A 27,817-nucleotide genomic window follows, 5' to 3' on the forward strand; every position below is an offset into this window, starting at 1 on the left:
GTCAGTGGAATGCACGCTACAGGTGTAAGTAGGCTGTTTAAGTTCTTATATTGGTAACGCCACCGCCACGTAGCGCTCCGTATGAAAATCACTGGCTGTGCTGTGTGCAGTCTGTGGCTGGTTGGCATTGTTGTAAGTTGCTATTGTAGTGTTGGGCAGTTGGCTGTTAACAGCAAGTAGCGTTGCGCAGTTGGAGGTGAGCCGCCAGCAGTGGTGGATGTGGGGAGAGAAATGGCGGAGTTTTGAAATTTGTAAGACTGGATGTCATGAACCGCTATATATATATTATGACTTTTGAACACTATTAAGGTAAATACATTGTTTGTTCTCTATCAAAATCTTTCATTTGCTAACTATGCCTGTCAGTAGTTAGTGCCTTCAGTAGTTTGAATCTTTTATTTAGCTGGCAGTAGTGGCGCTCGCTGTATTGCAGTAGTTCGAGTAACGAAGATTTTTGTAAGTGATTTGTGAAAGGTATAGGTTAATGTTAGTCAGGGCCATTCTTTTGTAGGGATTACTGAAAGTCAGATTGCGTTGCGCTAAAAATATTGTGTGTCAGTTTAGTATTGATCAGAATAAGTAAAGAGAGTAATGTCTGAGTACGTTCAGGTTTGCTCAGCTGTTTGAAAATCAAATAATGTAAGAGGTTTATCAGCACAGTAATTCAATAAATTTTCTAAGGGGACGTTTCACAGGGCGTCTGGCTTGGAGCTGTCCTTGAGGTAACCTATTCGCAAGAGTTCGTTGTGTCACAGCGGTGCCAACTGCTACCGAAATTGGCTATACGCCGAACACGACGATCTTACCTCTCAGTAGTGCCACGTGGCCGTCCGGAGCCCGGTTTTCTTGCGAACGTACGTTGTCGTGACCATCGCTGGCAGCAATCACGTACAGTGGCTACATTCCTACCAACTCTTTCTGTAATGTCGCAAAAGAAATATCCAGTTTCTCGTAGCCCTATTGCATGACCTTGTTCACTCAGTGAGGTCTTGATGATGCTGTCTTTGTCGCCTTAAAGGCATTCTTGACTAACATCAGTTCACCACGTCCAATCTCGAAGGTAACTAACGCTCAGACCGTTATAGCGTGTATGTAAAGCAAACCTTATTTGCGCCCTCATAGTGGCGTACTAGCGTTACTGGCACGAAACTTGAAAAGACATCATCTCTGCGGTGTAGAAAGACTCCTGTCAACTTTCGTTGACGTCACACAGGTCCTTCTCGGTATTGTGATTTTTTTCCCGTCAATGCAGATCAAAGCTGATTATGAGCAACCAATGATTAAGCTGTCAGTTATTGTTTTAAAATTCTTCCCACACTGGGTGATGTTGAATTTTTCTGTAGCTGCATGTCTGGGTCGCGCAATGAGCCGAGGAAGCGACTGACGAGTTTCGGTGACTTCAGGCTATTCTCTGGGGGTTCGTTTCCATATCTAAGAAAGGAGCCGCCAAGGGCTGGTGAAACACGTGAAGGGCAGGTAGTCCGCAAACTGCGCATTTTTACGAGCCAAAGCTATTCGGCCAGAGAAGCGCGCTATAGAATTTTGTTTGCTGGGGCCGGCAGCCTTTCTAGAATGCAGGAGAGTGGGAAGCTACTCTCAGATAAAAATCTCTCTTTTCATACGAATTAAGTACTTGAGTTTGTTTCAGAATTTCTTTCCTTCCTTAATGGAAGCGAGGTACTGTCAGCCATTCTCATACTAACTAAATTAAGAATAATGCCGATACATGGTGAAACAACGCTCTGGTGGGTGATTTGCGGGTTTAAAGCACCTCGGGATATGACCATGCGGTGCATTTGATCTGCGGTCGTCGCACGGTGGTAGCAGCCCACATACGCAGAGGTGTGTTTGTGCATGTCAGAGTACAGTGCAGCGAGTAAGTGTGCAGACATTTTCACACTGTGTGTTGAAAATGGCTCAAAGAACACAGATTGATGACGTTATTAGGGGTAGAATACTAAGGCGACTAGAGGCTGGTCAAACACAGCAGGTCGTAGCACGGGCCCACCGTGTGGCACAAAGTGTGATCTCAAGATTAAGGCAACGATTCCATCAGACAGGAAATGTGTCCAGGCGCTACAGTACGGGACGTCCACAGTGTACAGCAAGACAAGAAGACCGATATCTCACTATCAGCGCCCCCAAACGGCCACAAGTACTGCAGGTAGCCTTGCTCGAGACCTTACCGCACCCACTGGAACAGTTATCTCCAGACACACAGTCTACAGACGACTGAACAGACACGGTTTATTCGCCCGGAGACCTGCAAGGTGCATTCCACTGACCCCTGTTCACAGGATAGCCCATAAAGCCTGGTGTCAAGAACACTGTACATGGTCAATGGAACAGTGGTCCCAGGTTATGTTCACAGACGAGTCCAGGTATAGTCTGAACAGTGATTCTCACCGGGTTTTCATCTGGCGTCAACCAGAAACCAGATACCAACCCCTTAATGTCCTTGAAAGGGACCTGTATGGAGGTCGTGGTTTGATGGTGTGGGGTGGGATTATGATTGGTGCACTTACACCCCTTCATGTCTTTGACAGAGGAACTGTAAAAGGTCAGGTGTATCGGGACGTCATTTTGCACGAGTATGTCCGCCTTTTCAGGGGTGCAGTGGGTCCCACCTTCCTACTGATGGATGATAACGCAAGGCCCCACAGAGCTTCCATCGTGGAGGAGTACTTGAAACAGAAGATATCAGGCAAATGGAGTGGCCTGCCTGTTCTCCAGACCTAAACCCCATCGAGCACGTCTGGTATGTTCTCGGTCGACGTATTGCTGCACGTCTTCAAATCCCTACGACACTTCAGGAGCTCCGACAGGCACTGGTGCAAGAATGGGAGGCTATACCCCAGCACCTGCTCGACCACCTGATCAAGAGTATGCCAACCCGTTGTGAGGCCTGTGTACGTGTGCATGGTGATCATATCCCATACTGACGTCGCGGTACATGCGCAGGAAACAGTGGCGTTTTGTAGCACATGTGTTTCGGGACGGTTTCCTCAACTTATCACCAATACCGTGGACTTACAGATCTGTGTCGTGTGTGTTCCCTAAGTGCCTATGCTATTAGCACTAATTTTGTGTAGTGCCACGTTGTGTGGCACCACATTCTGCAATTATCCTTAATTTATGAGCATGGGTGTAAGTAGGCAATTGGTTGGCGTGTCTCCATTTGTTCTTGTTTTTCCGCTGTGTTATCGACGACTCTTTCGCATCTCATCGCTCTCTTCCTAGAAAGCAGACTGCCCGAATTTTTCGTAGCCCCGGTGTTGCCATTGGAAAGCCGAATGACTGCCTGTCGTTTCGCGACCACGCCTCCCAGTTCTAGGTGGAGATTTCCGATCTCTTCCGGGCTGGCATTTGACTCGGGAACATCGTTTTCCTCCTGTATTCTAAGTCAAGGCCATTCCCAGCGCTGGTCACAATAGATCCAGCACATTGATCAGATGTTTGCTTGCACTGCCGAGTTGTCGCGATAGCTACCACACAACGACAGACTTATTTGTTCGTAACAGCTATCTTTCTTTTAGGCCACGACGCCCTTACGTCTCTACTTCGTCCAAGTGCCTTCTGGCGTGATTTGTAGGCGTCTTTCTTATGGTCTGTCAGCCTTTTTATGCAGCCCAACAACTCTCAAACAAACCAAGATTTCACGCACTACCATGAGTGAATTCTGGGCGCTTTTGTGTACGCCTCTCCTAGTGTCTACATGGCTCCATGACTTGTCGGGATGTTTCTTGTCATCTTCCGAACTTTTGATGCAGTGCAAGTTTCAAGATTGTGCCCAACGCTTCATATGCCGTCTCTCTGTGAGTTCTGCCCGCTATTGAGTGTACGAAATCTTTTGGAAATTTATTAGTTCCAAAAGGGGCCAAACTGCTGAGGTCATCGGTCCTTAGGCTTACACACTACTTAATCTAATTTAAACTAATTTACACTAAGGACAATACACACGCCCATGCCCAACTGAGGACTCGAACCTCCCACAGGGAGAGCCGCGCGGCTATTGTATGTACGCCTCGTCCCAATGTCCACAGGGATCCTTGACTTGGTGGCATTCTTCTCATTGTCTCCAAATTTTACTCAAGGTAATATTTCTCTAGGGGGTTCGGATGCCCTCGTGTCCGCACTACCCGTGGCTTCCGTCGGCAGTCCAAACATTCTTCCCTCCTCGGCGTTGCCCAGTGGCGAAGTACTACAATACCACAACGACTTCATTGGAACAGTATGACACGGTGGTTGGCCAGCACTGGATGGCCCATCAGGACTAGTCTGGGGATCTCATACTGACAGTCCATTCGTACCACCCCCCCTCCCCCTCAGCGTTGCCCAATTGCGAAGTACTACAACACTACATCATAATGACTTCATTGGAAGAGGATGACACGGTGGTTGGCCAGTACAAAATGGCCCATCATGGCTAGTCTGCAGAGGTCATACTGACAGACGTGACGCTGTCACAGTGGGTTACCTGCTGTCCATGAATAGATCAGGCGATAAAAGCATTGCCCCCGAAAGGCAAGGTTCTGGCTTTAGTTCCAGCCTGGCGTGCTATTTTAATCTGCCAGGAACTTTCTAAACAGCGCATTCTCTGCTGGAGAAAGAAACATCTAGTCTACTAATTTGTTGATTCAGTTTTCTTTGAAGCACCTACTCTTCTGATTTCGACAGCAGACCTCTTCATTACGCAAGATGTCACCGTTACTGCGTCTGCCAGCAGAGTTTGACGACTTCCGTGATGCTCTCGCGCCTTCTAAACCGTCCCGTCATGGAAAGGATCCTCAAATCAACATTTCCTCTTACTGTTTAACTGAAACGCTATGTATATTTTCAAAACGCCAAATTCGTTTTCTTGATGGATTCGCTCATATCTCATGCTACATATCTCAGTGTGGTGAGTGTACTGTAAGACCTTCAGTACACACACTATTAGATTATTTGACTTGTCGCTCTAACGAAGTAGGCGAGTGTCAGCATTATGTCTCGTGGTCTTATCGTGGCGTGTTTATCTTCTGCTGTTAGGTCAGACGATAGAAATGCCACTTGCACGCTTAGGGTAGCAGGCTGACGGTGACCAACTTTAAACAGAACTTGATTAATTTTCACACACATTTATTAAAATAATAACAAGCATAAAATTACTTAACTTGGTTCTAGATGCTATTTACAATTGACAATCTGAAGTTCCTTTGGTATTGCTACGTTAATGTTATTCTCACATATATCTCTGATACTTGACAAAAGTGTCTATACATTAATCTTCTTGGCTATGTACATGAATATGCTAATCTTATTAGGCGCAGACTGAAACTTGACTATAGACTGGTACAGACTAATGCAGACTGACTAATCGGAGGTCTGTACACTACTTATAATACCTCGCGCGTTCATGTATCACTGCGCGAGTGCGATCCGCGAGGAGAAAAGGTTCTACGTTAGCAGCAATCTCATTGGCTGCGTTACATATTAATACGCGGATGGGCAGAAGCAGAATTTGGTACGTCTCTATGGCAGCGCCATCTCGTAGTGCGGAGACGGACGAGCGCTGCGCCTGCGCTGTTGTGCTTAGCGGGGCGCGCTCTAGTGGGAAAGTTGTGTACGCGCTGACTACGCGGAACTATGTACACAACACTCAGTTTCCTCGGCGATACCCAATACGACAGTATCTGTTGGTTTCCGAGTAACTGCAACTTTCCCTGAACGGGACACCTAAGCTTAGTGCTAATGGGTGTACGAGCAGAAACTCACGACTGACTGGCTCCAACCCGTCGCCAGACGTGAAGCCGGTGATGACGGGCACCCTGCTGAAGCGGCCGTCCTTCAGGGCGGTAGCGGGCCACTCCGTGATGAAGGCGCCCTCCACGTCCGGCTCTATCACGGGCATCCACACCAGCAGCGGCAGCTGCGCCTCCTCCTGCACACACACGCACACAGCACGGCCGCAGTCACTTTGAGACGTCTCAAGCAACACGAACTATACAGGTAGAAACGTACAGAAGAGAGAGCAAAGACAAACTTCATTCCATTTAGAAAAAAAGATTGTAGATGTGTGTCTACGTGTGTGTGTTTTTCACATGTGAATGTGTTTCAGTCAACGTGCATTCAAACCCATGTATAAGTCTGCAGGTTTTCGTGGGTCTTGTTCTTGAAGGTAAAATCATCTCAGTTGATAGGACGAGTAATATTCCTCTTTAAACTCTTCAAAACGATGTTTCGATACGTCTGCTGTGATTTCCTTATGAGCCTCCTGGTGTCTCCTGGAGGACCATAACTGCCAAAAGTCCTTTTTTCCACTGGGAAACGGGCTTGTAGCAGATAAAACAGCTGTTCAGCCGCAGATATTATGTAATTTAAACAAAAATTTGTGCAACCACAACGGAGGGGTATCTGTCGAGAGGCCAGACAAACGCGTGGTTCCTGAAGAGGGGCAGCAGCCTTTTCAGTAGTTGCAGGGGCAACAGTCTGGATGATTCACTGATCTGGCCTTGTAACACTAACCAAAACGGCCTTGCTGTGCTGGTACTGCGAACGGCTGAAAGCAAGAGGAAACTACAGCCGTAATTTTTCCCGAGGACATGCAGCTTTACTGTATGGTTAAATGATGATGGCGTCCTCTTGGGTAAAATATTCCGAAGATAAGAAATAAAAACTTTGAGGTTTGCCGATGACATTGTAATTCTGTCAGAGACAGCAAAGGACTTGGAAGAGCAGTTGAAAGGAATGGATAGTGTCTTGAAAGGAGGATATAAGATGACCATCAACAAAAGCAAAATGAGGATAATGGAATGTAGTCGAGTTGCCTCGGGTGATGCTGAGGGAATTAGGTTAGGGAATGAGACACTTAAAGTAGTAAAGGAGTTTTGCTATTTGGGGAGCAAAATAACTGATGATGGTCGAAGTAGAGAGGATATAAAATGTAGACTGGCAATGGCAAGGAAAGCGTTTCTGAAGAAGAGAAATTTGTTAACATCGAGTATAGATTTAAGTGTCAAGAAGTCGTTTCTGAAAGTATTTGTATGGAGTGTAGCCATGTATGGAAGTGAAACGTGGACGATAAACAGTTTAGACAAGAAGAGAATAGAAACTTTCGAAATGTGGTGCTACAGAAGAATGCTGAAGATTAGATGGGTAGATCACATAACTAATGGGGATGTATTGAATAGGATTGGGGAGAAGAGAAGTTTGTGGCACAACTTGACTAGAAGAAGGGATCGGTTGGATGTTCTGAGGCATCAAGGGATCACCAATTTAGTATTGGAGGGCAGCGCGGAGGGTAAAAATCGTAGAGGGAGACCAAGACATGAATACACTAAGCAGATTCAGAAGGATCTAGGTTGCAGTAGGTACTGGGAGATGAAGAAGCTTGCACAGGATAGAGTAGCATGGAGAGCTGCATCAAACCAGTCTCAGGACTGAAGACCACAACAACAACAAACAAACATACGCAAAAATATTTTTAAAATGATACACGTTGATAAAAATTTTATGAGTTTTAAAGAATTTGATTAATTTACACACGTACATCTACACCGATACTCCGCATTCCACTTTACGGCACGTGGCGGAGGGTTCCTCGTACCACTATTAGTCCTTTCCTTTCCTTTTCCACTCGAAAGTAGAGCGAGAGAAAAACGACTATCTACATGTCTTCATACGAGCCCCAATTTCTCGCATCTTATCTTCGTCATCCTTAAGCGCAATGTATGCTGGCGCCAGTAGAATCGCTCGGCAGTCAGCTTCAAATGCCGTTTCTCTAAGTTTTCTCAATAGTGTTCCTCGAAAAGAACGTCGCCTTCCCTCCAGGGATTACCATTTGAGTTCCCGAAGCATCTCCGTAACACTTACGTGTTGTTTGAACCTAATGGTAACAATCCTAACAGTCCGCCTCTGAATTGCTTCGGTGTCACACACGAGCTGTACCCAAGAATATTTCGCACTGTCGTCCTTTATGCGGTAGCTTTACAGACGATTCACACTTTGCTAGAATTCTCCCAATAAACCGAAGCTGATCCTTCGCCTTCCCCACCCCACTCCTCACTTGCTTGTTCCATTTCATGTCGCTTTGCAACGTTACGCTCAGATATATAAACGACTTGACTGTCAAACACTACTAATGCTGCTTCCGAGCACTAAAGGTTTGTTTTCCCCTACTCATCCGCATTAACTTACATTTTTCAACATTTATAGTTCTCTGCCATTCATCACACCAACTAGAAATTTTTCTAAGTCAGCTTGTATCCTGCAAATTTAAGACTTCGGCTTGCGCTTTGCTAACCAGACTGCTCAACAAGTGACCGGATGGAAGCCTTAGACCCACTAAACGATTTTACATAAAATCAGAATTTTCTGGGGTTCTCTTCCAGTAGTAGTTCTACGGATCCCACACAGATCTTTTCACAGACGCACGAATCTCTACTTATCTTTTCTTGTCTTCATTTGCGCGTTCTCTTTTGAACCGAGAGTGCAACAGCCTGTGCTTCCTCAGCATTTTCCGAACCTTTACAGCATGATGGATCTTTCCCGTTCTTTATTCACAAACTAGGCATATACTTCTCGACACCACAATTTAAAATCTGCTTAAACTTTGCCCTTAATTCCTCTACGTAGATTGTACTGGAACTAAGTGATGTCAGTTCACTGTCTAAGTGAACTGCTAAAAACTGCTTTCTGTTCTATGAAATCACTGATGATGATGCAACGATACAATAGTGATGCTGGTGGGGTACGAAAGTGATTGTGTTCATAGTAGAGGCGGATTGACAAGTACTAGAATAGGGCCCTGTGGAAGCACGGGCAGCAGATAAGAGGTACTGAGGGGGAGAACGCAAGAGAGAGGAAACGGGAGTATGCAGTGAGGTGGAGCGTTGTTGACTAAGGCAGGAAGCTCAAGTGTATTTCACTTCGAATTTCATCGTTGAGTTGAAGGGGCTTGGCTGAGCTTCCGGGATAAGTTGCATAAGGCATGGAGGTGCATGGAATGTGGGGAGTCGGTACCTGGAATGGTGATTAGTGAGTGTGGTATTGGGTGCTTGGACTGGCATTTCCAATTAATATACTGCGTACGATGGTGCTCCAAGAAGAGAAGGTGTGCGAAATTGATGAGTTGGCAAGGAAGCGAAATGGGCATCGAAAATCAGTGTTGTGCCTCTCATAACATTTCTTTTTTCGAAAAAAGTGGAGTTATTTGGTGAAAGTCTTCAGGCTGCTATTAGTGCACATACTGGTTCAAAAAATGGCCCTGAGCACTATGGGACTCAACTGCTGTGGTCATTAGTCCCCTAGAACTTAGAACTACTTAAACCTAACTAACCTAAAGACATCACACACATCCATGCCCGAGGCAGGATTCGAACCTGCGACCGTTGGTACGTATTGAATGTACTGAAAGAATAGGGAATGTTGTCAAAATATTATCGTTGTTGTGCCGCAGAAGTGGCTTCCCGATAGTTGGTGATGACCCTCGTGCGCCGTAGCTGGGTGGCAAAAAGCCACGTGGTCAGATGCCGGTAACCGGGATTTGAATTGAAATTGCAGGCTTTCCGAGAGATTTTGACTACTCTGAATTTTCCTTCTACAAATATAACTTTCCTTGGCTTGCACTCGTAAGTTATTAAAATATATTTTCTGGTCGCACTCTCCTTGGTGTTTGCTACCACAGATTTTACATTTTTCTTCAAAGGAGTGTGGCGTTCGCGTCCGTTAACGCGTCCTTTTACGCCCCTGAGAAAAAATCGTCCTACGCTATTCTTCTGAAGGATTGCACTAGTAACGAACAGAAACCATTCAACAGCCCGCAGAGATCGGAAGACCCCTGTAGAAGATCCGAACAGAGCGGTCGAAACGTCGAGTTCCGGAGTATGAAGAGAAATGTGACGCCGCCTTTTCTTACTTCCAATTTAACCTAATTTTTCTTATTTTTAGTTAATCAACAGTATACGGAAGTTTATTAATAATGTCGAGGATAAGAAAAGAGTTCTGTGTCTTCTTTAATCCGTAATATCTTTGTATGAGTACGCGCTTGAGCTTGTATGATGAATGTTGGTGGATTAAAACTTGATTTCTAATTTTTATTTAACCTGTAAATGACTGATACCACAGACCAAAAGGGTTTAGAATTCTGTGGGTATTCGCAGCATTACTCATTAAATTGTTTACGTATACAGTCTGATAAAAGAAGTGAAGTACCTTTGAGACATCGTTGGATGTCAGTGTACATGGATCGTTCAATAGGTAATGCTCCACTGTTTTTCACATGACATATTTATTGTTAAGTCAGAATTTGAGGCAACGGCCTTGCTGCAGTGGATACACCGGTTCCCGTGAGATCACCGAAGTTAAGCGCTGTCGGGCGTGGCAGGCACTTGGATGGATGACCATCCAGCCGCCATGCGCTGTTGCCATTTTCCGGGGTGCACCCAGCCTCGTGATGCCAAATGAGGAGCTACTCGACCGAATAGTAGCGGCTCCAGTCAAAGAAAACCACCATAACGACCGGGAGAGCGGTGTGCTGACCACACGCCCCTCCTATCCGCATCCTCAACTGAGGATGACACGGCGGTCGGATAGTCCCGATGGGCCACTTGTGGCCTGAGGACTGACTGCTATAACAGTCAGAATTTGGTACAATATACATTAATATGTCTCATCTGTGTCCTGATTTTGTACGTAGTCTCCATCACGTTCTATGGCCATACGCCAACGCTGTGGAAAGCTCGTATTCCCTGCTGGTAAAAGCTCTTGTTTTCACTGTATGAGTGACTCTCGCGTGATCTTCAGAGTGTGTTCCCAGTAGTGAATCTTTAAGCGGCCCAAAGAGATGGAAGCCCGAGGGTGCCAGGTCTGGACTGTAGGGTGGATGAAACAGTGATGTCCAACCCAATTTGGCGACGTCCCGAGCGTGGCTGATCACGGAGCTCTGTTTCTGCATTTCCTGAGGCTGTAACTTTCTTTACCCATCGCCCAACTGTACTCCTATCGACTGCAGCATCGCCATACAGTGCACGCAAACGTTTATGGATGTTCACCACGGTTACTTTTTCTGCACACAAGAATTCAATAACAGCACGCTGCTTAAAAAGTGAGTCGTATGTAGACGCCATTTTGACGCTGTACTACGGCTCTGCGATCTGCCAGAACGGTTCGAAAATTCATCGGTGCACAGAACAAAGAAGCACCAATAAGGACGTTTGGCTATGTATATTAATGGCCTTTTTTTTTTAAATGTGGGGCATTACTTATTGAACGACCCTCGTAACTTCGCAGACTTATTCACCATCGCCAGGTGTCTACATATTACAATTCTCCGTGACAGGTAGAACTGCTACCACAACGTGTTAATGTTGTTCGTGTTTACTGTTATCACCAGGCCTCGTAGGATATACAGGGGCATGAACAGCGTCAGATGTTCGCTGACCACATTGGAAGACACGGAGATGCCGCGTGTTCATGTGAGACACTGTTCTCAGCACCTGTCAGAGTTCGTGTGGGTGCTCGAATCATATAATACCCAAATTTGTGGGCCATTCGGACGTGACAGTGGCGCGGCGCTGGACTGCACGGGGACGTGAAGGCAGACATACTCGTTGTCGAGGTTCCAGTCCACCAAGTCTGACCACTACGAGGGAGGATTGCCGTAATGGGCAAACAAGCACATGGTAGCACCTTCGCATCGGCGCCAGCCACCCGAGAACAAGCAATGGACTCCCTGCAAAATCCTGTATCACTTCGCGCCATTGGTCGGAGAGTAGCACCACCGGGACTCGGTAATTACCACCCCATGAGTGGGCCGGCAGTTTGGGTTCATGCCTGGAAGAGGAACGACTGATGCAATACATGCTTTAAGGCGGTTAGTGGAGAGACAAGGGGGAGCTACAAGCCTATCTACATATGGCTTTCATTGATTTGGAGAAAGTATATGACAGAGTCCCAAGGGACGAAATATGGAGAAGCATGAGAGAGCAGGGCGTGCCAGAGAAGTATGTGAGGTTAGTGAAGGAAATGTACAGAGGAGCAATGACACAGGTGAGAAGTATAGTGTCGGCATGACAAAGGAGTTTCCAGTAAAAGTAGGGTTACATCAAGGGTCTGCGCTTAGGCCCTGCCTCTTTGACCTGATTATGGATGTGCTGGTGAAAGATGTGAAGGAGGAAGCACCGTGGAATATGATGTTTGCGGAAGATGTGGTTCTTTGTGAGCAGTGCATCGACAGACTTGAGGAAAAGCTGAAGGATTGGAGGAAGGCACTAGAAGAAAGAGGCATGAAAATTAGCAGGACAAAGTCAGAATATTTAGCACTGAAAGATGTGCAGATGAGGTCTTGAAAGATCTAGGATGATGAGCTGAAATCGGTCTGCAAATTTAAATACCAGGGGTCGTACATACAGAGGGATGGAGAACTGGAAAGCGAGATACAACACCGAATAAATTGCGGTTCGAACAGCTGGAGGAAAATGAGTGGAGTGTTGTGTGACAAGAAGGTGAGCATTGGGTTGAAAGGGAAAGTGTACAAATTGGTGGTAAGGCCTGCTATGATATATGGGGCAGAGACGTGACCAATCACGGTAGCCCAGGAAAGGAAGATGGAAGTGGCGGAAATGAGGATGCTGAGGGGGATGTGTGGGGTAACAAGGAAGGACAGAATAGAGTTGAAGATATAAAGATCGAAGGAACGAGAAGGAGAGGAAGACAGAAGATGAGGTGGAAGGATAAGATATCCGGGGACATAAGGGAAAAGGATGGCAGAAGGAAGAGGCAATGGATTGAGAACTATGGAGGAGAAGGATCCAGAAGAGCAACGCCGACCCTACGTGACGTGGGACAAGGCGACGATAAAGAAGAAAGAAGAAGAAGAAGAAGAGTGGGCCGACATTAGCATCACAAAAACACAAGCGGTTGCGTTTTGAGTAGTTCCGTGATCGGGAACCGTGGACTGCTAGTGAACGGCGCAGCAACTATACTGCCCCGGATGACCAGTATGGCGTCGGCCTGGGGAGTGGTCCCATTCTTCCAGTGTTATATAGAGGCACAGGTCACGGTGTGGGTAACCACTCGGTGTGACTTCAAGTCACAGCTGGAAGTGACTGGAGGAACTCTAACGGCACAACGTTATGACAGGGATATCCTGCGTCTTCATGTGTTACCTTTCATGAGACATTACCGTGGTGCCATTTTTCAACAGGACAATGCTCGGCCACACACGGCACGTGTGATTATGAACTGTCTGCGAGAGACAGAAGTACTCCTACGGCCATCAAGATGCTAGACCCGTCCCCAATAGAACAGCCATGGGACCAGCTTGAACGCCAACTCCCTGAGCCAGCTTTGAGGATTTCAAGGACCAGTTGCTACAGTTGTGGCGCAGCTAGCCTCAGAAGAGGATACAACGGCTTTACGACGGCCTTCCCAACCAAATCAGTGCGTGCATCCAGGCCAGAGGGGTTGCAACGACATACTGAAAAGTCGACTCATACTGCCAACTTCTTTGTACATTTGACTCGATTTCGTAATCACTGAAATGACATCACATAACCTCTGAAGCTGTGAAGTTTCATTATGTTTCCTCCTTCTCTTCACTTTTTTGTCAGGTAGTGTCTATGCCTACATGTACAGAACGCAACGGATAATGCTGAGCATACAGAAAGAAATCTATACTTTTTAAAGAAAATCTGTAGTATCCATGCAAAGCATTTACAAGTTAAGGAGTAAAATTGAGCCTTAGAAAACAGCTTTCTGCAAACTATAGACATCACCGATGAACGCTGATGCCTATCTATCGTTTATGTTGTGGATGAATGGCAGTGAACGGATTCTGAAATTCTGACAAATCCATAACTACACCTAAATCCTTATTCTGCAAACCACTGTGAAGCACATAGCAGAGGCATGTCCCATTGTAACAGTTACTAGGACTTCCCCTCCCATTCGCGCATCGAGTGCGGTCAGTGTGGTTGATACTACTGTGCGCGCTGTAATGGCTCTAATCTGGTCTTCGCCATCCCTATTGGAGCGATAAGCACGGGGTAGCAGTATATTCATAAATCTATCACTTAAAGTTTGTTCTTGAAACTTAGTAGTTTTTCTCGCGATAATTTGCGTCTGTCTTACAGTGCTTGCCAGTTCACTTCCTTCGGAATTTTCCTAACTCTCTCGCATAGGTCAGACAAACCTGGGACGATTCGTACTGCCTTACTTTGTATTACTTCAATATCCCCTGTTAATCGTATTTGGCATGTGTTCCACATACTTCGGCATTACTGTAGGATGTGTCCACGAATCTTCTGTAAGCAATATCTGTTGTAGATTGATTGCATTTCCCTAGTACTCTAGCAACGGACGGAAGTCCGCCAAATGCTTTATCTACCAGTGAGGCTATTTCATCGTTCTATTTCATATACATACAGACTGTTACAGCTAGCTATATGTATGAGACGACCGATTCCAGTTGTGACTCGTTGATATTGTAGTCATAGAAAATTACTTTTCAAAATTATGTGAAGTGCAGTACGTGTTTTCGTTTTGTAATCTTCCCAAATTTGCGGTTATATTAAGTTACTTTTCACCACTTCGAATTTTTATCAAGATGGGGCAGTTTATTTGTGTAGTTTTTATCAGGCAGTACTTCACTGCAGGTAACTGCAAAAATTCTGAGGCTCCTCTTAATATTCTTTGCAAGGTCATTAAACTACAACATGAACAACAAGGATCCCAATAAACTTCTCTGGGGCACACACGAAGTTTCTTCCACATCTATCGAGGATTCTCCATCCAGGATAAAGTCCTCAATCCAGTCACAAATTTGTCTTGATACACCGTAGTTTTGATGATAAGCGTAGCTGTTCTTCTGAGCCAGTGCTTTTCGTAAATATAGAAGTACTGCATCTGCCTAACTGCCTTAATGCATGACTTTCAGGATGTGGCATGAGACAAGTGTGTGTTGAGTCTCACATGATCGATGTTTTCGGAATTAATGCATGAAATGAAAGAGATAAATGTGCTCGAGATGCTTCATTTCGTTTGAGCGCAGAATATGTTCCAAGATTAGACAGCAAAAACGGATGTCAAGGAATTGGACCGCAGTATTGTGAAATACTCCTGGCACCCTTCTTGAAATCCGGCGTGTCCTGCGCTTTTTCTAACTACTGAGGACAGAAAGAGATTCTGAGGGGCAAATTCGATATTGAACGTGACAGGTATTCCACAGGCCCCTAGAGCTTCGTTAGATTCTGACGATTTCACCTGTTTCTCAACATCACTGAGATCAATATCTGTATCACATTGCTTGGCAATGGTGTAAGAATTAAATTGGGGCATTATTCCTGGGTTTTCTTTTTTTAAGGAACGTTGTACTTATGCAAGTGTTGTATGTAACTGTTTCATAAGAGAAGCGTGTCATAAAACATTCTTTCTTCGAAATAAAAAAAAAGAGAAATTTCTACGGAATGGATTCAATTTCTTCGCCAACATATGCTAAGGACTTTCTTCCAGCATTTCCAGTAACTTGTCCATTGTTACAATACGGTATTAGGTGCTGCTGCTGTCAGTCTGTATTGGAAGCTAGACAATAGAGCTCAGGGAGTTTAGACTGACACCAGTTTTTTATTACGTTTTGTGAGGACACGTTACACGAAGCAGAGAGCCTGTTCTGTGTATCCTCTGACAAGAGCGGGCTTACGGTGACTCACCTCCGGAGACAGCAGCTCGTCGTCGTGGGTGACGAGGTCGACAGCGTCCTGCGCCAGGAGGAACTCCAGCAGCTCCCGCGAGTCGTTGGTGGAGAAGCCGAGGGCCTCTCCCAGGCGGAAGGCCCTGATCGCGGGGTCGGCGCCGACGCCCCAAGAGCTGACCGCCTCCCCGCTGTGCAGTATTGCGCCCCGGAACAGCCCTGCAACAAAGCGACGTCTCGTCTACGTGCATAGTTTGCAGACACTGAATCCGTCAACCACCCTCTGGATGGTGATATCGATATTGTCGCAATAGAATGTATTAGAGGGCCTAACGACGCAGCAGCCTGCACAAAAGAGCCTACATAAAAATATTTTCTAGATGTAATTTTTTCACTTTATTTTACGAACTGTAGCTGATCGAAGGGCCATTGTTGAAACTAACAAAAATCATAAAATGCAAACAGACCTACTCACTACTCGAGAACATGTTAACAGATAGGGAAATCAAAGTCTCACTTCATGACACGAACAGCAAGAGCGTGGTTCTGAGTAATGGCCTGCCACAGCGCTCGGCTTTAGCAAAATGGTTCAAGGTCATCAGTCCCCTAGAACTTAGAACTACTTAAACCTAACTAACCTAAGGACATCACACACACCCATGCCCGAGGCAGGATTCGAATGTGCGACCGTAGCGGTCGCGCGGTTCCAGACTGTAGCGCCTAGAACCGCTCGGCCACCCCGGCCGGCCGGCTTTGGCACCCTCTCTCTTCCACCTGTATACAGCTGACATGCCAGAAACCAAATCACGCAAATTTACATACGCTGACGACCTGGCCATAGCGTATCAAATCAAAAACTTCAACGATCTCGACGAAACAATGAATGCAGACCTGGACGTCCTGAACTCATATAAGTCCGAGTGGCATCTACACCCAAACCCCAACAAAACAACCAGCATAATAAAGCACCTTAACAACAGAGAAGCATATAGAAAATTGCAGCTTTCTATGAATGGACAGCAGATCAGACACGAGAATAAGCCTAAATATTTGGGTGTGAAACTAGATTGCACTCTAACATACAACGCACGCCTAGAAGATACAAAACAGAAACTAAAATCCCTCAATGCTATCCTTTCGAAGCTGGCCAGAACGACATGGGGATGTGGAGCGAGCGCTTTGAAGACGTCAGCACTAGTTCTAGTCTACAGCGTAACTCAATACTGCTCAACAGTCTGGATGAGAAGTGCACTCCTAGCTAAAGTTGACGTCCAGCTGAGGGAGGCAGTACGAATAATCTTGAAAACACTCAGGGCCACCCCCTGTGTCTGGCTCCAATTCCTAGCCAACATAGAGCCGCCTGGAATCAGGTGATCACAGCTACCCCTAAGAATATACCAAAAAATTGTAAGCCCGAACCTCGCTATCCACGAAGATGTAACAGCTACAAACAGGCTTCAGTCCAGGACAGCTTTCTCGAAAATCGGCGAAGAGCTTCAACGCTTCAACTCGAAAACAACCTGGAAAGAACTAGAAATGCAATTTGGTGGAAGATCCCAACAAGAAGATTGAAGAACTCAACCTTTCAAGGAAACTGTGGACAACTTTGAACCGCCTAAGAACAGGTGTCGGCAGATGCGAGCAACTAATGAAGAAATGGGGCCTGTCAGTCAGCCCTGAATGTGAGTGTGGTGAAATCCAAACAATGGACCATTTACTTGTGTGTGAAGTGTACGTGTATGATGGTGATACGCAAGACATACACAGACTCAGTGACTCGGCTTTAAAATGGCTCCAGAGTATTTGTAATGTTGTATAGTATTATAAGAGCACCTGTAAAGAGTATTTTTACCATAGTTGTATAAGTATATTGTAATTAATATAAGAATGATTGTCTTTGTATACGCCTAACGAGTAAATAAATAATGAACTGTAATGAGGTGTGTCGTCCTTGCTGTAAACCAGAAAGCGCTTTCTCACACCGCTTACTGGTTGAGCTCACGCCAAGCTGACGAGCGGCGCGCAGAATCTCACTCTCGTTCTTAGCGCTGGGCGAGTCCACCCTCTGTTCAGAAGGAGAGGCCGCGTCAATTGCCTGTCGCCTACCGAGCCGTGAGCTATGTCCTTTACGGACGAAACATTATCTGCCCACCTCGGCTAAACTGCCGGAATGCAGACGTGCGCACGCCGGTTGCACTGCAACCTTTCTCAAACGATCTTAAAGAAAATTGATTGTCACACATTTCATTGAATCATTCGTCAGCTTCGTAATGAACTGCCCATTTTCTCCATTAACGATCATAGTTACTGTGATATTTCTATGTTAAGTAAGGTACTGCGCGAAACTGGAATAGTTCGCAATGTGACATAGAAGTCACTGTGAGTTTTCATTTGTCTCCTATTAGATCACATATTGCTGCATATCAAGTGGAGCAAACCGTATTGAATTTTTCTTTAGACGCCAATCTCGAGAAACTAGATTGTATGTAGTGTGCTCATTTTCGGTCAAGTGAGCAAACAGTGGAGTCAAAGTGAAATATTCGTAGCATTCCTCAAATCTCACAAACGCTTCGAAATACTGAACGGTTTTTTGGCAAATGACAGTTTTATGTTGTCTCATTGTCTCTGTAGAGCTGTAACATGGGAAGCAAGGAGAAGATGTTGGTTGGTGGCTGGGATCCTCTTTCTACAACACGAATTGCACGCATAGATTAACTGGGTCCTTTGTTTATAAGAATGGGAAGTTACTTATCTCAAGATATTCGATGTGGTACAAGCTTTTCTGTATATTCCAAGTTATCCTTACTGCTGTTAAAGTACTCATAAGTCCGCTATGTCCACTATTCTGGTTGCTATGTGCTGCCTGATTCTGAACTACAGTCTGTGACTGCGGCTCCAACTGAGTGACACGCTGGAACTTACTCGGTGCGACAGACTAGAACTAACTGGCCCTCTGGTCCACAGTGGCGATCCTAAATACTAGCGGCGAAGAGGGCGTTAGCGGCATGTTTCCTGCGAGTCTATTTTTGACCTCTGTCGATAGGCACACAACCTCTTTGCCACATGGTCTGCTGGCGCCAGCTTACGCCAGCACAGATACCATGCAAAGCAGTATTTTTCCACACAGCTGAATAGCGAAACTTTCTTATCTACTGCAATATACACTTTAAGACAAAAAAAAGATACATCACGAGGGAATTATCCACATGAGATGGAAATCAGTAGACACGATGGACATAAACAGACAAACAAATGATAATTTCAGAAAAATTGGATGATTTATTCAAGAGAAATGGCTTCACAAATTGAGCAAGTCAATAATGCCTTGGTCCAAAATGATTCAAATGGCTCTGAGCACTATGGGACTTAACATCTGAGGTCATCAGTCCCCTAGAACTTAGAACTACTTAAACCTAACTGACCTAAGGACATCACACTTATCCATGTCTGAGGCAGGATTCGAACCTGCGACAGTAGCGGTCACGCGGTTCCAGACAGAAGCGCCTAGAACTGCTCAGCCAGGGTGGCCGGCTGCCTTGGTCCACCTCTGGCCTTTGTGCAAGTAGATATTTGGCTTGGCATTGGTTGATAGATTTGTTAAATGTCCTCCTGAGGGATACCAAGCCAAATTCTATCCAACTGGCATGTTAGATTATCAAAACCCTGAAATGGTTGGAGGGCCTAGCTCATAATGCTCCAAATGTTCTCTGTTGGGGACAGATGTGACGACCTTGCTGGTCACATTGGGGTTTGGCAAGTCTCGTTGAAATGTGAGCCTATGGTTGCTTGCCATGAAGGGCAACAAAATTGGACGTACAAAATCATTGACATACCACTGTAAGGGTGCTGTGGATAACAACCAAAGACGTCCTTCTATGAAAAGAAATGACACCTCAGTCCATCACTTCTGGTTGCTGGCCCTTACGGAGAGCGACATTCAGGTTGGTATCCCACTGCCGTCTGGGGTGTCTCCAGACACTTCTCCGTTGGTCGTCAGGGCTCAGTTCGAAGTGGCATTCGTCACCGAAGGCAATGAGATTCCAGGCCGAAGACGTGTCTGGAGATAGCCATGACAGTGGTGGCGTGCCAATATGACTGTACGCCCGCCGCACGGCCTGACAACCTGAGTGAAGGTCTGAGTGCCATTTCTTTTCATGGCAGCACGGCTTTGGTTGTGATCTGCGGCACCCTTACGCTATAGCGGTACGTCGACGATATTCTGAGTCCTGTCTTGTTGCCCTCCATGGCAAGCCATCCTGGGCTTACATTGCAGCATTCACATGGCGAGAGTTTCTATTGTCCGTCATCGCACTTGTCAAACCATACCTTGGGCGAAAAGGTCGCCGCATCTCTCCCAAATTTAGAACGTTTGGATCATTATGGATAGGGCCCTTCAACCATCTCAGGGTTCTGACAACCTGATGCGCCAGTTGGACGATATGCCCCAGGAGGCCATCCAGCAATCGATGCCAACCCGAACAACTACTTGTATGAGAGCCAGAGACGGACCAAAGCGTTAGTGCAATGCTCAATTTGTGGAACTCTTTCTCTTGAATGTACCATCCCACTCTTCTGAAATTGTAATCAGTTTGTTTGCTGTGCATGAAGACCACATCTACTAATTTCAGTCCCATTTGGATAATTACTTCATGATGCGCTGCAATTTTTCTTTGTTTTGGCTTAGAGTGTAGTTGAATGATTCGAGGAGCCAATTGTTTCTGATGATTGCAAAGGAGCACAAGTCATTCTCGTTTCCAAGAAGTGTTGTTAAACAGATGCACAAAACTATAGGCCAATATCTCTGACGTCGTTTTGTTGTCAAATTTCGGAACTCGTTTTACGCTCGCGTATTCTGACATCTCTGGAGACCGAAAATTTTCTCTGTAGAAATCAATATGGGTTCTGAAAACAACGATCATTTGAAACTCCTTCGCTCTGTTCGAGACGGCGGTAGGTAATGTCTCCCATGTAGATGCCCTGTGCCTTGACTTCCATAAACCATTCGATAGTTTCGCATCGCCGCATAATGAACAAAATACGAGCGTACGGAGTATCAGACCAATTGTCTGACTGGACTGAGGAGTTTCTAGCAAACACGACACGTCATTCTCACCCAGAGAAGTCTTCAGACTCAAAAGTAACTGCGGGCGTACCCGAAGGCAGTGTTACTTTTCAAAATATATATTTTATTTATTTATTGAATCGTACGGCTAGGGCCCCCCGTCGGGCAGGCCGTTCGCCGGGTGCCGGTCTTTCAATTTGACGCCACTTTTGCGACCAGCAGTCGATCAGGATGGTAGGATGATGATGAGAACAGCACGACATCCAATCCCTGGGCGGAGAAAATTCCCCGACCCAGCCGGGAATCGAACCCGGTCCCAGAGGATTGACAATCCGTCACGTTGACCATTCAGCTACCGGGGCCGGACAAAATATATATAAATGACATAGCAGAAAACATCGGAACTTCCATATTGTGCTGTTCTACAGAGAGAAGTCGCAACGCTATAAATTAGTAGCGATGAGAAGGAGAACCCGCAGAGAGTCGACACTTGATGTAGGAAGTGGCAATTTACTATCGACATAAACAAATGTAAACTATTGCATATACATACACAGAAGGACGCATTATTGTATGATGACATGATTCCAGAACAACCACTGGAAACAATTACTGGAGGAGATGTAGAGTGAAACATCCACATAACACTAATTACAGGAAAAGCAGCTGCCAGACTGAGATTCTTTGGAAGAATCCTTAGGAGATGTAGTTCGTCAAGAAAAGAGGTAGCTCACAAAACCCTAGTCCGGCCAGTACCTGAATGTTAGTCATCGGTACGGGACCCGTATTAGATAGGATTGATAGAGGAAATAGAGACGATCCGAAGAAAAGCGGCGCGTTCCGTCACAGATTCATTTCATTGGTGCAAAAGCGTCACGGGGATGCACAGCCGATTCGAGTGGCAGACGCTGCAAGTGCGCCGTTTTGCATCACGGTATGGTTCAAAAATGGTTCAAATGGCTCTGAGCACTATGGGACTTAACTTCTGAGGTCATCAGTCCCCTAGAACTCAGAACTACTTAAACCTAACCTAAGGACATCACACACATCCATGCCCGAGGCAGGATTCGCACCTGCGACCGTTGCGGTCGCGTGGTTCCAGACTGTAGCGCCTAGAACCGCTCGGCCACTCTGGCCGGCACGGTATGGTGTACTGGTTACGTTCCGAGAGCGTGTCAACAAATATAGTGCTTCCTCTTATGTGTATTTCGCGAAAAGGCCGTGAATATAAAATTAGATGGATTCGAGCACACCCAGAGGACAGACAGTCGTTCTTCCCGCGAGCCATTCGCGATTCTAACAGAAAATGAGGGAAGTTACAATGGTATACGAAGTACCCTCCGTCACACACCACGAAGTGACTTACAGATGTAGATATATATCGAGTGAGTGTTCGAAAATTAACGTAACACGAAGACAGAGATGGGTATGGCCCATCACAGGTACAGTGGGAGAAAGTTGGCTGGAACTTCAAAACCAACGTATCTTCACACCTTTACATCTTTAAACAGAGCAACCGATCCCATGTCAGTGCCGTTTTAGACGCAACAGTGAAGGGAACACGGTATGAGAGGGATAGAAAAAGTGAAGTCTGGAGCGAGAGAGTGGCTGGTCGTTTCAAACACAACAAATCTCTCTTCCCCTCCCCCCTAACCCTACTCATTGAACAAAGGATCCGTATTCTGGATAGCGTGGTGGCGGACGCAACAGAAGAGGATACAGAGTCAGGCCCGGACTGAAAAAGTTCCAGCAGGAGCGAGAGATTTTCGCTGGTCATTTAAAAACTTAACGAACCTCTCCTCCAATTATTATAGATGGAGGAGTCTTTTCGCTACCAGTGGTATCTTAGAATCGCTTGTGGCTGAACTTGGTATGTTAATGGACGTGGTCCTCAGAGCATTTCTGTCTGGTCTTGGAAGAAAGGTATCACAATCTGTTAGTTTTGTGCTTTATCAATCTCAGTTGCTTATGTACAGCTTATTTATGATAGACGCGAGTTTCGTGTTTCTATTACGTTACACAAAGATCTTTCTAATTAATGTTTCATACCTCCGACGGGAGCGGCCGCGTAATCCGTGACAAGGCGTCTCAAACCGCGCGTCCACTCCGCGCGGCTAACCACCCTCTATTGACCGATTTCAACAAGCATGAAACTCCATCCCACAAACTGAAGTCCGACACCTGTACAACACAATCGACATTCTGGCGGTTACACCGGTTATTAATATACCTGCATTTCACGTTTGCAATGGTTTAGCTCGTGCTGACATTAACCTATGATTTTTCAATGTTAATCACTTAAATATGTTATCTAGACAAATGTATTCCAGAAATTCCATTACTCTAAATTAATTACTTGTTGGCGTCGTGATACTCAAAACCTCCTGTAGATCTTCGGATAATGTGCCGCCCACTTTATCTATGTCTACATTGTTCTTCCTTCTTTTATTTTCAAAAGCTATCTCACTAGCCAATCTCTGCATCATTTCATACTTTCCCTCTTTCTCCATCTTCTGTACATCGTTGCATTTCTCTTTAATCCATCTTTCTCTTAATTCTTGAGTTTCTATCCTTAATTCGTTATTCACTTTCCTGCACGTCTTTTTGTGTTCTTCATTTCCACATTTTTCCGCTTTCTCCGTTGTTCCATATTTATCAACATGTTTTCCCTTATGGATTCTTTCATAATACTGTTGGACTTTCTAGTTTCAAGTACTCTCTTGGCAGAACCCATAAATCCTTCCCTCATTTTTATCCATTTGTCATTTACACGTTGTTCAGAAGCATTCCCTACCTACATGCCTATCTCTAAGTATCATCTTTCTTTTGCTTTACCGCTACACTTTTCGATTTGTATTTCTACCACTACGAGGTTGTGGTCCGAATTTATGTCTGCCTCCGTATGAAAAACTGAAAATATTACATTCTTCACAGATGAAAAAGGGAAACATACTTTTCTTTTAATTATGGTTCACTACTGAAAAAAATTGGTGACAGAGTAGGAAAGCAGAACCTCCTAACACTGGACTTGATAGAGAAAATAGGGACGATCCGAAGAAAAGCGGCGCGTTCCGTCACAGATTCATTTCATCGGTGCAAAAGCGTCACGGGGATGCACAGCCGATTCGAGTGGCAGACGCTGCAAGTGCGCCGTTTTGCATCACGGAATGGTTCAAAAATGGTTCAAATGGCTCTGAGCACTATGGGACTTAACTTCTGACGTCATCAGTCCCCTAGAACTCAGAACTACAGAATGTCGATTGTATTGTACAGGTGTCGGACTTCAGTTTGTGGGATGGAGTTTCATGCCTGTTGAAATCGGTCAATAGAGGATGGTTAGCCGCGCGGAGTGGTCGCGCGGTTTGAGACGCCTTGTCACGGATTGCGCAGCCGCTCCCATCGGAGGTATGAAACGTTAATTAGAAAGATCTTTGTGTAACGTAATGCCTCCCTTGGGCATGGGTACGTGTGTTGTTCTTAGGATAAGTTAGTTTAAGTGAGATTAAGTAGTGTGTAAGTCTAGGGATCGATGACCTCAGCAGTTTGGTCCTTTAGGAATTCACACACATTTGGAGGGATGGTTAATGCTGTTTGTGGATGACGCTGGACTTGTCGTCCGATGATAAATACGAGCTCGATTGGCGACAGATCTGGTGATCGAGCAGGCCAATGGACATACCGACACTCTGTAGAGAAAATTGCGTTACAACAGAGGTATGCGGGCGTGCGGAATCCTGTCGGAAAACACCCTCTGGAACTCTGTTAACGAATGGCAGCTCAACAGGTCGAATCACCACATTGACGTACAAATTTGCAGTCACGGTGCGTGGAATTACCACGAGCATGGTGCTGTTGCCATACGAAATCGCACCCCAGACCATCCCTACGGTGTACTTTCAGTGTGTCTAGCACACAGACAGGTTGGTTGCAGGCCCTCAACTGGACTCCTTCTAACCAACACACAGCCATCATTGGCACCGAGGCAGAACCAGCTTTGATCAGAAAACACAACAGGCCTCCACCCTGCACTCCAGTGATCTCTCGCCTGACACCAATGAAGCAAATGGTGATGGCTTGTGGTCAGTGGAATGCACGCTACACAGCGTCTGGCTCGGAGCTGTTCTTCAAGTAAACGATTTGTAACATCTCGTTGTGTTACAGTGTTGCTAACTGCTGCTCAAAGTGTCGCTGCAGATGCAGTATGATGCGGAAGAGTCGTACGCCGAACACTGTGGTCTTCCCTCTCAACAGTGCCACGTTGCCTTCCGGAGTCTGGTCTTCTTGCGACCGTACATTGTCGTGATCACCTCTGCCAGCGGTCATATACAGTGGCTACTTTCGTGTCGAGTCTGCCTACAATATCTCAGAAGGAACATCCCGCTTCTCGTAGCCCTATTACATCACTTCGTTCAAACTCATTGAGGCGCTGATAATGGCATCTTTGGCGTCTTAAAGCCATTCTCGTCCAACACCAACTCACCACGTCCAATCTCAAAGATGAATAACGCTCACGACAGTATTTGGAGCAAACGTGATTTGCATCCTCATAGTGGTGCTACTAGCGACGCTCTTATGCGACCCTGAATATATGTTATCTTTCAGATGTAGACACACGCCTACCAACTTTTGCACATCTCCATCTTGGTGTTGTGATTTTCTTTTCCGCCAGTTACATAGAATGTCTGTATAAGATGTTTCAAATTCCAAGTTAAAATGAAGAGAAGCAATGTATGTCAAAAGATGTAAAGCAAGCAGAAGTCAAAAAGGCGCTGAAGGAAGAATCGGAAGGAATGTGGAATCGGTAATTTGACAGAAGAAGTATTCAAAATTTTGGGAAACAGGGATGGAAAGAAATAACCGGCATTTGTAATGAGATATACGACAAAAGGGAATGGTCTGATGACTTTCTCGCAACGGTAATAATACCAGTTGACAAAAAGAGAAATACCACATTATGAGAACGACGTACAACTATCAGCCTAATTTGTCGTGCAGCTAAAGCAGAACACTAATGGTGACTGAGAGTATCCACTAAAAGGCTTTATGACAAGTTGAATAGATGGAATGGGGAGGAACAGTTCGGCTTTAGTAGAGGAAAAGGGACCACAGATGCTACTGGCCTGTTAAGAGCCACGGGAGTGAGATATATTGAGAAAGGTAGAGAAATGTGTGCGGGTTTTATTGATCTGGAGAAAGCTTTCGACAGAGGTCAAAGGAACGAGCTAATGACAATTGTGAAAAGGAAAGAAGTGAATTGAAAGGATAACGACTGTTTCGGAATGCGTATTTACATCAGAAAGTAATTACTCACATCAGTTTCTAGTATAAGCATTTGCATAGCCTCGCGAAGCAAAGGCGAAAGTACAAGAGTTTGTAATGGTAAGAAATTGTGCAATATGCAAATTTTTATTGATTGAGTTGACAAAACATTCATTTATGCAGCGGGAATACATCTGATCATAGGAGTGCAGGGTACCTATCGGTGAAAGATATGGTTGGGGATCGGTGCTCGTGATGAAGGTGTCCATAAAAGTGAGGTATCTATTAACATGGAAGGTGGGAAGACGGTATCCAGATATACGCGAAGGAAAAACCTTTGATGTTTAAATGAACTGAGTTGTCAGATCTGCACATTTATGTAGTTGAATAAATATTACATAAGTAACCTGGCCATATTTATCTGTTGCACAACGGGTAGCAGTAGGACGTAAAATGGAAGTTTGCGGGGGAACACGTAAGCATGTGCTCTGGTAAAAAGATCACGTTTATTAAAGAAAACTGAACAAACTAATGAACTAAATACTAATAAATAGGTGATGGTTGCTGTCCTTCATAACACTCTCTGTTGAGTTATAAAATTTCATTTAAGATTGCATCTTGGAGAACCCAGCACGATTTACCATTAATTATTAATTATGGGAGGGCCAGAGGAATCTTTCAATGGCGACATTCACGCACATATACACATGTAATAGATATTCAGAACAAATACAAGAATAAAAAAAAAGCTTCATCAGTATACATGTGGTTGGAAAACGATCGTTCCTTTGGCTTGAGTGCACGAAGCATGTGAACAAGAATTCATTGATAAGAATAAACTGTTAAGCGATGCACCATAGAAGAAATTCTGAAACAAATTTGCAAATTTTACCCCGAGAATCAGTAACTGTTCTCAAAATCTGCGAACACGTGGTCGTCATAAACAAAAATTCTGCATAAAAGGCCGGCCGTAGTGGCCGAGCGGTTGTAGGCGCTACAGTCTGGAACCGCGCGACCGCTACGGTCGCAGGTTCGAATCCTGCCTCGGGCATGGATGTGTGTGATGTCCTTAGGTTAGTTAGGTTTAAGTAGTTCTAAGTTCTAGGGGATTGATGCCCTCAGAAGTTAAGTCCCATAGTGCTCAGAGCCATTTGAACCATTTTCTGCATAAAATGAGTGGCAAAATTCAGAATAGCTGATCAAATTGGACAGGATACATTACTGCGAGCCACGATCTACGAACGTAAGACTGTCAGATCCGTGCTTAACACGTGCTGAAACAACACGGACATGTGGAAACTAGATTCCGAACTGAAATCGAAATTAGTGACGTTTCAGAAATCTTTTCAATTATACTATACTCGTGAGGTCACGAATGAACTAAACAAGATTGAACTGAGAAGATATATCACGAGTCCACATGTCTGAACAGAGGCAGAACAGAACAATGGCTTGCATGAGTGGCCAAGTGAAACTGGTTATAACATTCCAATTAACCAGAAAAATTTCGTATACCGCTCAACGAGCAGTGAGCGATGAGAGCAAGACGTTAATTTTGACTTAAGCTGAAATCTACAAAAATAAGAGAATGAATTAACTATGAATAGGCACGCTCACACTTCAACTTTTGTTGTTGTTGTGTTTTATTCAGTTGCTGTCAGACGGTCCATAAGTAAAAATTATTAATATAACGCTCACACTTGGTCGGTGTTCCCCATCTCGCGTCTCCCAGAACACTGCCGAGCAAACTCTTTTGGAACCGACGCGTCGCGTTCCTCCGGAAGTGCTCAGATAGCTCCCTATTGTGTGGCGACAACCTGTACAAGAGC

General features: G+C 45.2%; 1 protein-coding gene across 1 annotated transcript in view; it reads right to left on the bottom strand.

Annotated features, from left to right (window-relative positions):
• Positions 1-27,817, bottom strand: part of LOC126198850 (carboxylesterase 4A-like) — a 118,806-nt gene that overhangs the window by 44,665 nt on the left and 46,324 nt on the right. The window contains exons 5-6 of the mRNA XM_049935436.1: positions 15,687-15,886; positions 5,755-5,920 (exon numbers count right to left, since the gene is read on the bottom strand). Coding sequence (XP_049791393.1) covers positions 5,755-5,920; positions 15,687-15,886 — 366 coding nt within the window. The remainder of the gene's footprint in view (positions 1-5,754; positions 5,921-15,686; positions 15,887-27,817) is intronic.

Source organism: Schistocerca nitens, chromosome 8 (genome assembly GCF_023898315.1).
Source record: "Schistocerca nitens isolate TAMUIC-IGC-003100 chromosome 8, iqSchNite1.1, whole genome shotgun sequence".
NCBI lineage: Eukaryota > Metazoa > Arthropoda > Insecta > Orthoptera > Acrididae > Schistocerca > Schistocerca nitens.